General features: G+C 51.2%; 1 protein-coding gene across 1 annotated transcript; it reads left to right on the top strand.

Moving 5' to 3' along the window:
- Positions 1–2,167: 2,167 nt before the first annotated feature.
- LOC140369411 (uncharacterized) lies at positions 2,168–9,401 on the top strand. Its single transcript, XM_072456762.1, has 7 exons — positions 2,168–2,200; positions 2,880–2,998; positions 3,081–3,370; positions 6,145–6,171; positions 8,043–8,372; positions 8,776–8,871; positions 9,301–9,401. The coding sequence occupies exons 1-7, from the start codon at positions 2,168–2,170 to the stop codon at positions 9,399–9,401; spliced, it is 996 nt and encodes a 331-aa protein (XP_072312863.1).
- Positions 9,402–10,910: the final 1,509 nt, after the last annotated feature.

Below are 10,910 nucleotides of genomic sequence, written 5' to 3'. Positions count from 1 at the left end.
GTTTAATCCTGGTTTAGACCTAGTTTAGACCTGGTTTAGACCTGGTTTAGTCCTGGTTTAGTCCTGGTTTAGACCTGGTTTAGACCTGGTTTAATCCTGGTTTAGACCTGGTTTAGTCCTGGTTTAGTCCTGGTTTAGTCCTGGTTTAGACCTGGTTCAGTCCTGGTTTAGACCTGGTTTAGACCTGGTTTAGTCCTGGTTTAGTCCTGGTTTAGACCTGGTTTAGACCTGGTTTAATCCTGGTTTAGACCTAGTTTAGACCTGGTTTAGACCTGGTTTAGTCCTGGTTTAGTCCTGGTTTAGACCTGGTTTAGACCTGGTTTAATCCTGGTTTAGACCTGGTTTAGTCCTGGTTTAGTCCTGGTTTAGTCCTGGTTTAGACCTGGTTTAGTCCTGGTTTAGACCTGGTTTAGTCCCGCTCAGGTCTCGTGCTCTAAACGTCAGACACTTGACTGAAAGTCGAGCCCATAAAGACCTCATTTAGACTCCGGTTCAGTCCAGGATCTGGTTTAGTTCTCGTCTCTGGAGAGAAACTGGAGTCAAGTCTAAAGAGCAACAAAACAAAGACCAGGTCTAAAGCAGGTCTAAAGCAGGTCTAAACCAGGACTAAAGCAGGTCTAAAGCAGGTCTAAAGCAGGTCTAAAGCAGGTCTAAAGCAGGTCTAAACCAGGACTAAAGCAGGTCTAAAGCAGGTCTAAAGCAGGTCTAAACCAGGACTAAAGCAGGACTAAACCAGGACTAAAGCAGGACTAAAGCAGGACTAAACCAGGACTAAACCAGGACTAAACCAGGACTAGACTTTTGTCAGTCTTTTACTGTAAAGTGCCTTTGATTCTTGTGTTTTGGAACATTTAGACTTAAATTCAACATTTTTTTGTGCCTTATTTATTCACTAAAGTAAAAACCACTCGAGTTGAACCAAAGACGATTCAAACTAATGTATTCGAGGTCAAATGTGCAATTGTTTAATAATCAATATAAAACTGTGATTTCAAATGTTTTTCTGCCACATATTTATCTGTAATAAACCAAAACTATTATGAAGTTAAAATGACTCAAAGTAAAAACCACTTCAGATTAAAACTGAATGAAACTGTTGCACTTTGTCTGTTTTTATTGAGTTTAATTTGTCCTGAAACATTTTCCAGGGGCTATATATATATATATATATATATATATATATATATATATATATATATATATATATATATATATATATAAAGTAAGTAAGTAAGTAGTATATATTAAGTCGTTTGGAACTTTCCACTTCCTGAAGTCACAAAGAGGAAACGATGTCTCTAGTTTCACACACACAGGTGCATGCTGGGTAATGCACATGTTAAAACCACAGGCTGCTCTGTCAGTAAGGTGAAACATGGCTCCTCCCCCTCAGCCCCCGCCTCCTGAGGGACGTTCAGAGTCAGGGGGTGTGGGGTCAGGGGTCAGCGAACCCTTTTAAAGTTAGACTCTGGCTCCTCCTCCTGGACGTCATGCCTCATCTCTTTATGAGTTTATTTCATGTTCAGACATGATCATGTGATTGTCACGTGCAGTTTAAATAACCAGGATTTTTTTGATAATTGTAATTATTTATTTCAAGTTTGAAACAAATGAGTCAAAGAAAGAATAAAACAGACATAAATCCTGCAGTGCCTCGCGCTGCCGCTGGAGGGCGTAGTTTATCAAACACAAGTGCAAAAGACTCAGATATGATAGAGTTCAATCACGTGTCTGTCCCTGAGCCCCTCCCCTCCACTTGCCCCTCCCCTCATCCTCCACTTGCCCCTCCCCCACACAGATAATTACAAACATCAAACACGTGGCATCTTCCCACGAGGCAACGCGCTCAGAAACACTCATTAATATTCACACTCATTAATATTCACACTCATTAATATTCACACTCATTAATATTCACACTAAAGCTGTAAATGTGGTTAGTCATGCACGTCACGTGGTCAGCGCCTATTTCAACAACCCGGAAGTAACGGTCCGGTGTGGTCCCGGCCCAGCACCGGAGCAGCGCGAGGGCAACGGAACAGGTGAGGGCCGCGGGGTCACGGGGTGAGGGTCGTGGGGTCATGGAGTCATGGGGCCGCGAGGAGGGTCATGGGGCCACGGGGTGAGGGCCGCGGGGCCGCGAGGAGGGCCGCGGGGTCATGGGGTCATGGGGCCGCGAGGAGGGTCATGGGGCCACAGGGTGAGGGCCGCGGGGCCGCGAGGAGGGCCGCGGGGTCATGGGGTCATGGGGCCGCGAGGAGGGTCATGGGGCCACGGGGTGAGGGCCACGGGGTGAGGGCCGCGGGGCCGCGAGGAGGGCCGCGGGGTGAGGCGCCCGCGTGTACCTCCAGTGGTCCTCAGTGTCACAGAAGGATCTGTCACGTGCGTGTCGGGCTGGGCGGAGCTTAAACTCTGTTAATCTGATTTATTCTAATTATTCTCTTTGATTTGTTCTGAAACAGTTTGATTTTGTTGTGGAGGTTTTGAGCCGTTAATTGAAGCCGGAAACGCGGCTAGCGACAGTTAGCTTAGCAACCGCTAACGTGCTGCACTTCCGGGTTAGTTTTTGGACACAGCGTGTCATTCTCAGCCCGGGCTGAAGGTGGCGCTGTTTGACGTGACTTTATTCACTGTAGAAATGTTTAAAATCGTCTGAGCGCCAAGTTCGTTTGTCGCGGCCCCGCCCTCTCTGCGCTGTGATTGGACGAAGGAGCCGTACGTCTCTAAGGTCCAGCTCTGATTGGTTAAATGCGATTTAGTTTGTTTTTCCTGTTTTCAGATTGTTACAAACACATTATCTACAGAATATAACTCTTTATACTTTAGTGAGAAGAGTGTGTTCTTCCCAGACGCTTCCTCCTGAGACTCGTCTGCTCCAGGTCCAGAGCCTCATGTCTCGCCGCAGCCTCCGCATCGACCGCGCCCTTTTGGACCGGAGTCTGCCCCACAGCAGCGCCTCCTTCAGTGTGGGAGGAGCCGCAGCAGGATGGAAGAACAGGTCTGACCTCTGACTCCTCCCTCTCCTCTGACTCCTCCCTCTCCTCTGACTCCTCCCTCTCCTCTGACTCCTCCCTCCCCAGGTCTCACTCGTCTCGTCGTCTCTCGTCGTCGTGCTCAGAGTCGCTGCTCCTCGCTCACACGCCTCACAAGCTTCCTCTGAACACGCCTGTGCTGAACACGCCTGTGCTGAACACGCCTGTGCTGAACACGCCTGTGCTGAACACGCCTGTGCTGAACACGCCTGTGCTGAACACGCCTGTGCTGAACAGCGGCGGCGTGCACTCGCTCGCTGCCTCTGATGCGTCTCTGCTGTCGTCGCTCCTCGATGAGTCCAGCGTCCATGAGTCCACGGCCGTCGACGGATTCTGGGGTGAGAAACTGAAGTCCTTAACGCTCGACCTCCTACTGTGCTTTTAGAGGACCAGCATTTAGAGAGTGAAGAGCTCTGATTGGATGAGATGGTTCTAGATCATCTTTGAGGTGGGAGGGGCCGTGTCATTTATGGCTTTGTAAATCAGGAGGAGGAGTTTAAATGTGATTCTAAACAGGAGCCAGTGAAGAGACTCCAGCACCAGCGTAATGTGCTTCTTCTTTTAGTTCCTGTTGTAATCTTGCTGCTGCATTTTGAACCAGTTAAAGCTTTTTATGGAGCTTTTAGGACCTGCTGTGAGCAGGAGTTATAGGAGAATCTAGAAGTTAAAAATGCAGGAGACGTTTCAGCTTCACTTTTAGGCCGGATTCTTCTGATTTGATCTTTATTACACAGATGAAATATGATTTATATGAGCTTTAAATGAGAGCTCCTGGTCCAATAAGACTCTGAGGTTTCTTACAGTAGAACTGGAGGCTTCAGTGGGACTATAAGATAAGATATTCCTTCATTGTCCCGCATGGGGAAATTTCATTGTTGCAACGCAGGTAGATACAGAGGAAAAGAACAGATCACTTACAGGAAGTTTGAAAAACACTCAGTAGAAGATCTTCTATAAATAAATAAAAACTCTCATAGACAAAACCCAACAAGGGATGGAGGGGAAAATAATAAAGATAAAAATAAATAAATATCTGCTCAGATAAAGCGTTTCGTACATGTTTAGGACCAGCACAATGACCTCCAGCACAATGACCTCGGTTTTTCAGGATTAAGAAGCAGATAATTAAGTGTCCTCCAGGTTTTTATCTCCTTCACATGAGCTCTAAGTCTGTCTACTTGATCGCTCTGATCAGGTTCATGGATAAATACAGCGTGTCATCTGCATCTGATCCTGTGACCTGATCATGTGACCTGATCCTGTGACCTGATCATGTGACCTGATCATGTGACCTGATCCTGTGACCTGATCATGTGACCTGATCCTGTGACCTGATCCTGTGACCTGATCATGTGACCTGATCCTGTGACCTGATCCTGTGACCTGATCCTGTGACCTGATCCTGTGACCTGATCCTGTGACCTGATCATGTGACCTGATCCTGTGACCTGATCATGTGACCTGATCCTGTGACCTGATCCTGTGACCTGATCATGTGACCTGATCCTGTGACCTGATCCTGTGACCTGATCATGTGACCTGATCCTGTGACCTGATCCTGTGACCTGATCATGTGACCTGATCCTGTGACCTGATCCTGTGACCTGATCCTGTGACCTGATCCTGTGACCTGATCATGTGACCTGATCCTGTGACCTGATCATGTGACCTGATCATGTGACCTGATCCTGTGACCTGATCCTGTGACCTGATCATGTGACCTGATCCTGTGACCTGATCCTGTGACCTGATCATGTGACCTGATCATGTGACCTGACGGCAGCATGTAAAGAGGAAACAGAACTGGACCCAGTACTGACCCCTGAGGCACACCGTAAGAACAAGGGGGAGGAGCTCTGGTTTACATGAACAAACTGGCACCTATCGGATAAAGAGGATGTAAAGCAGCTGAGGGCGGGGCCTCTGAGGGCGGAGCCTCTGACACCTACATCCCATTCTCTCTGCAGTAGAATGTTGTGGTCGATGGTTTTCAATCTGTGGATCGAGTCTGAGGCCTGATAATGGCCTGTCCTGTTCAGTTTGACTTGAAAGTGTATTTTAAAGCGGCGCCATCAGCCCTGGTCATGCTGATGATGGGCAGGTTGACAGCCGACTGAAAAGGTGCGTTTACCGCCCTCTACTGGAGTTGTACGTATTTAAAGTATGTGTTTTACGCCGTACTGAGGGGCAAAGAAAGAGCTGAAACTGTAAACACAGCGGAGAATGACTCTTGGATCAGTCCAACGTTTTGATATTGAGTCTTTACTACGATGACCCCTACTGGACCAATGAGGGATTACACCCATCAAACCGAAATGACTATTGCTGCCGACAATTCTCATGATTATTTAGTTCTTATGATTCTATTTTGGCCTGAATAATCACGATTCTTCAACAACTCGACCTCAACATCCCTAAAAATCCAAAATGATTTGTTTGTAAATGTAAACTTGGCCCGGTCTATTTTTAAGCTTTATCTGTGATATTTTGGCCTATTTTAACCTACTTTTATGAAAGGGGCCCAGACAAAAGGTCTCCCCCAGAATATCTCCTACAAAACAGGTGTACATTTTCTGTAATTTTGTGTTTTTTTACAGCACTGTCTGGTCCTTTCCCCACAGTTTGAGAAGCACCGCTTCACACACACTTTTCCCCTGATGTAATGTCACAGGCCGACCTCTAACCTCTGACCTCATGACCCTTGTGTCCAAGTGATGGGCTTAAAATGTGGGTTTATTCATCTCTCAAACTGAGAAGTGTTGGTGTAATGCCTCATTTGTCCAGGAGGGGTCCAGAGTAGAAAAGATTCAGTCGTATCGTCTGGACTCTGTTTCGAGACTCATCCAAAAGTCATTCTCAATCTGAGAACTCGGGTTTTATATCCTACTCTGTGTAAGCCCCGCCCCATCTTCCCGCCCAGACTTTTTTGTTTCACTTGAGACTTCTCTCCTCTGTATCCTAGCAACCCTGTAATGGGCCATCCACAGCCTATTGAGACCTGACTTTGGCTCCCTCATCACTGATGGATCACAGGGCCAACTGTCCAGATAATTCACCTGAAGCTCTCTACGATTTTAACATTTTAGTTTAAACGTTTGCGTCCTGGTTTCAGGTTTGGACTGTGACGCCGCTCCCACAGGTGAGTCCAGACTGTCCTGGGACACCGCTCCCACAGGTGAGTCCAGACTGTCCTGTGACGCCGCTCCCACAGGTGAGTCCAGACTGTCCTGTGACGCCGCTCCCACAGGTGAGTCCAGACTGTCCTGGGACACCGCTCCCACAGGTGAGTCCAGACTGTCCTGTGACACCGCTCCCACAGGTGAGTCCAGACTGTCCTGGGACACCGCTCCCACAGGTGAGTCCAGACTGTCCTGGGACGCCGCTCCCACAGGTGAGTCCAGACTGTCCTGTGACGCCGCTCCCACAGGTGAGTCCAGACTGTCCTGTGACGCCGCTCCCACAGGTGAGTCCAGACTGTCCTGGGACGCCGCTCCCACAGGTGAGTCCAGACTGTCCTGTGACGCCGCTCCCACAGGTGAGTCCAGACTGTCCTGTGACGCCGCTCCCACAGGTGAGTCCAGACTGTCCTGTGACGCCGCTCCCACAGGTGAGTCCAGACTGTCCTGGGACGCCGCTCCCACAGGTGAGTCCAGACTGTCCTGTGACGCCGCTCCCACAGGTGAGTCCAGACTGTCCTGGGACACCGCTCCCACAGGTGAGTCCAGACTGTCCTGTGACGCCGCTCCCACAGGTGAGTCCAGACTGTCCTGGGACACCGCTCCCACAGGTGAGTCCAGACTGTCCTGGGACACCGCTCCCACAGGTGAGTCCAGACTGTCCTGTGACGCCGCTCCCACAGGTGAGTCCAGACTGTCCTGGGACGCCGCTCCCACAGGTGAGTCCAGACTGTCCTGGGACGCCGCTCCCACAGGTGAGTCCAGACTGTCCTGTGACGCCGCTCCCACAGGTGAGTCCAGACTGTCCTGTGACGCCGCTCCCACAGGTGAGTCCAGACTGTCCTGGGACGCCGCTCCCACAGGTGAGTCCAGACTGTCCTGTGACGCCGCTCCCACAGGTGAGTCCAGACTGTCCTGTGACGCCGCTCCCACAGGTGAGTCCAGACTGTCCTGGGACACCGCTCCCACAGGTGAGTCCAGACTGTCCTGGGACACCGCTCCCACAGGTGAGTCCAGACTGTCCTGTGACGCCGCTCCCACAGGTGAGTCCAGACTGTCCTGTGACGCCGCTCCCACAGGTGAGTCCAGACTGTCCTGTGACGCCGCTCCCACAAGTGAGTCCAGACTGTCCTGGGACGCCGCTCCCACAGGTGAGTCCAGACTGTCCTGTGACGCCGCTCCCACAGGTGAGTCCAGACTGTCCTGTGACGCCGCTCCCACAGGTGAGTCCAGACTGTCCTGTGACGCCGCTCCCACAGGTGAGTCCAGACTGTCCTGTGACGCCGCTCCCACAGGTGAGTCCAGACTGTCCTGGGACACCGCTCCCACAGGTGAGTCCAGACTGTCCTGGGACACCGCTCCCACAGGTGAGTCCAGACTGTCCTGTGACGCCGCTCCCACAGGTGAGTCCAGACTGTCCTGGGACACCGCTCCCACAGGTGAGTCCAGACTGTCCTGTGACGCCGCTCCCACAGGTGAGTCCAGACTGTCCTGTGACGCCGCTCCCACAGGTGAGTCCAGACTGTCCTGGGACGCCGCTCCCACAGGTGAGTCCAGACTGTCCTGTGACGCCGCTCCCACAGGTGAGTCCAGACTGTCCTGTGACGCCGCTCCCACAGGTGAGTCCAGACTGTCCTGTGACGCCGCTCCCACAGGTGAGTCCAGACTGTCCTGGGACACTGCTCCCACAGGTGAGTCCAGACTGTCCTGGGACACCGCTCCCACAGGTGAGTCCAGACTGTCCTGTGACGCCGCTCCCACAGGTGAGTCCAGACTGTCCTGGGAAGCTCAAAAAGTGTATTATTTAATTGTTCTTGTGGTTTTGTGGCTTCAGAGAGCACCATGGTGTGTGAGAGCACCATCCTGGCAGACAGCACTGTGATTGGTCCTGACACTTCCTATTTGAAGCAACGCTGCGCTCTGATTGGTCCAGAGTTATCCTGCAGTAAATACAGTAAAACTCATTGTGACTGCGACTCCATATACTCCGGGTTCACGTGTTCGAGCGCCTCCACCTGCTCGTCTGTGAGACCAGGGAGCGGACCACACGCCGGACCACACGCCGGACCACACGCCGGACCACACGCCGGACCAGGACCCAAGCCAGGACTCCAGAGCCCGGAGGAGAATGGCACCATCTACTGCCGAGGTCGCAGACACAAAGGTGAAGGGGACAAAGGAGTTTGGGTTTAATATTTGGAGAAAACATTAGGTTGTGATTAGATTTATTTGATTGCCTTCGTTAAGTTGATTAATTGGGTCAACGGTGTCATAGTCGACCTACTTCTTCTTTGGTTATTATTTCATCTGGACCACAACGTTTTGTTAAAGATCTGGATCAGGTTCCGAACTCTTGGCTTCATCCCCTTTTCAGTCGCTCCATCTGTGTAAAGGACATGTCCTGGTCCGCTTTACCTGAAGCTGCGGGGGCGTGTCTGCGGGGGCGTGTCTGCGGGGGCGTGTCTGCGGGGGCGTGTCTGCGGGGGCGTAACTGCGGGGGCGTGTCTGCGTCTTCCGTTTATTTATTTATGTTCCTCCTCCTCATGCCCCTCCTCCTCCTCCTTCAGGTTTGGCCCTGTGGCTGTGGATCAGGAGGAGTCTCTCCTGTTTCTTCTCTGTTCTGATCCGACTGAACCAGAACCTCCCAAACCTGGAGCTCAAAGGTAAAAACACCCGAGTGTAACCCCTCCCACTTCACCCGAGCGTAACCCCTCCCACTTCACCCGAGCGTAACCCCTCCCACTTCACCCGAGCGTAACCCCTCCCACTTCACCCGAGCGTAACCCCTCCCACTTCACCCGAGCGTAACCCCTCCCACTTCACCCGAGTGTAACCCCTCCCACGTCACCCGAGCGCTCGTGTCGGCCCACGTTAGGACCTCTCTCTGCGCTCGTGTCGGCCCACGTTAGGACCTCTCTCTGCGCTCGTGTCGGCCCACGTTAGGACCTCTCTCTGCGCTCGAGACATTAGGCCTGAGCTGCTGAATATTGATGAGCTGTGATTGATGTAAATTCAGAGGTCAGGTTTTCCCTGTTTCCGTGGCGACATGTAAACGAGCTCCTCTGACCTGCTCTTTGCTCGTTCATCTCCAGGTGGACTCTGCGCCGGGATGGAGGACGAGCGGCCCAAAGACGAGCGGCCCAAAGACGAGCGGCCCAAAGACGAGCGGCCCACTGAAGTGCTCTGTGAGTAACGTGGAATAAGCTGTTGTCATGGTGATTTAAAGATGTGTATCCTGCTGGTTTCTTGGAATGGTCTGCAGTATGTAAATGTAAATGTGGCATTGATTGTATTTGTACAACACACTTTGTATTTATATATATTTAGTCAGTTTGGATTGTACTTTAATGTGACTTCTGAACTGTTTCCTTCAGACGCAGACGCGACTCGTATCACACACACAGTCGTCTCTCTGCTGCTCAGTCTGATGGCCTTTGTGTGGAGCACCGCCGTCTTCACAGGTTTATTCCATCTCATACATATGTATATGTATGTATATAATGTATAGTATATAGTGTTTGCTGTTGTGGTGCTGAGGGTCTTCGTCTCTGGTGTTTCTTCATTTCCAAACTAAAGAATAAACTTGATTCTCGTCTTACAGTAGTTCTGATAAAGCTCAAGATCTTTCTAAAACTCAACTACTTTCACGTTTAAAGTGTGGCGCCCCCTGCAGCATGTCTCCTGTACCGCCTCTGTAGTGACATGTTTAAAGCTGTTGTGGCGCCCCTTGCAGCATGTTTAAAGCTGTTGTGGTTATGGCGCCCCCTGCAGCATGTTTAAAGCTGTTGTGGTTGTGGCGCCCCCTGCAGCATGTTTAAAGCTGTTGTGGTTGTGGCGCCCCCTGCAGCATGTTTAAAGCTGTTGTGGTTGTGGCGCCCCCTGCAGCATGTTTAAAGCTGTTGTGGTTGTGGCGCCCCCTGCAGCATGTTTAAAGCTGTTGTGGTTGTGGCGCCCCCTGCAGCATGTTTAAAGCTGTTGTGGTTGTGGCGCCCCCTGCAGCATGTTTAAAGCTGTTGTTGTGGTTGTGGCGCCCCCTGCAGCATGTTTAAAGCTGTTGTTGTGGTTGTGGCGCCCCCTGCAGCATGTTTAAAGCTGTTGTTGTGGTTGTGGCGCCCCCTGCAGCGTGTTTAAAGCTGTTGTTGTGGTTGTGGCGCCCCCTGCAGCGTGTTTAAAGCTGTTGTGGTTGTGGCGCCCCCTGCAGCATGTTTAAAGCTGTTGTTGTGGCGCCCCCTGCAGCATGTTTAAAGCTGTTGTTGTGGTTGTGGCGCCCCCTGCAGCATGTTTAAAGCTGTTGTGGTTGTGGCGCCCCCTGCAGCATGTTTAAAGCTGTTGTTGTGGTTGTGGCGCCCCCTGCAGCATGTTTAAAGCTGTTGTTGTGGTTGTGGCGCCCCCTGCAGCATGTTTAAAGCTGTTGTTGTGGTTGTGGCGCCCCCTGCAGCATGTTTAAAGCTGTTGTTGTGGTTGTGGCGCCCCCTGCAGCATGTTTAAAGCTGTTGTTGTGGTTGTGGCGCCCCCTGCAGCATGTTTAAAGCTGTTGTTGTGGTTGTGGCGCCCCCTGCAGCATGTTTAAAGCTGTTGTTGTGGTTGTGGCGCCCCCTGCAGCATGTTTAAAGCTGTTGTTGTGGTTGTGGCGCCCCCTGCAGCGTGTTTAAAGCTGTTGTTGTGGTTGTGGCGCCCCCTGCAGCGTGTTTAAAGCTGTTGT

The sequence above is a fragment of the Eucyclogobius newberryi genome, unplaced genomic scaffold (assembly GCF_026437365.1).
Source record: "Eucyclogobius newberryi isolate DKJ021-1_F unplaced genomic scaffold, fEucNew1.0.hap1 SCAF_20, whole genome shotgun sequence".
NCBI lineage: Eukaryota > Metazoa > Chordata > Actinopteri > Gobiiformes > Gobiidae > Eucyclogobius > Eucyclogobius newberryi.
The sequence above is the reverse complement of the archived record's forward strand: the minus strand, read 5'-3'. Positions and strand labels throughout refer to the sequence as shown.

Bases quoted from the DNA above. Each gene is read 5' to 3' on its own strand.
- LOC140369411 (XM_072456762.1), top strand. From the start codon at position 2,168: ATGGGGCCGCGAGGAGGGTCATGGGGCCACAGG. The intron at 3,371-6,144 runs GTGAGAAACTGA...TCCTGGTTTCAG, and splicing joins GGCCGTCGACGGATTCTGGG to GTTTGGACTGTGACGCCGCT. The intron at 6,172-8,042 runs GTGAGTCCAGAC...TTGTGGCTTCAG, and splicing joins CTGTGACGCCGCTCCCACAG to AGAGCACCATGGTGTGTGAG.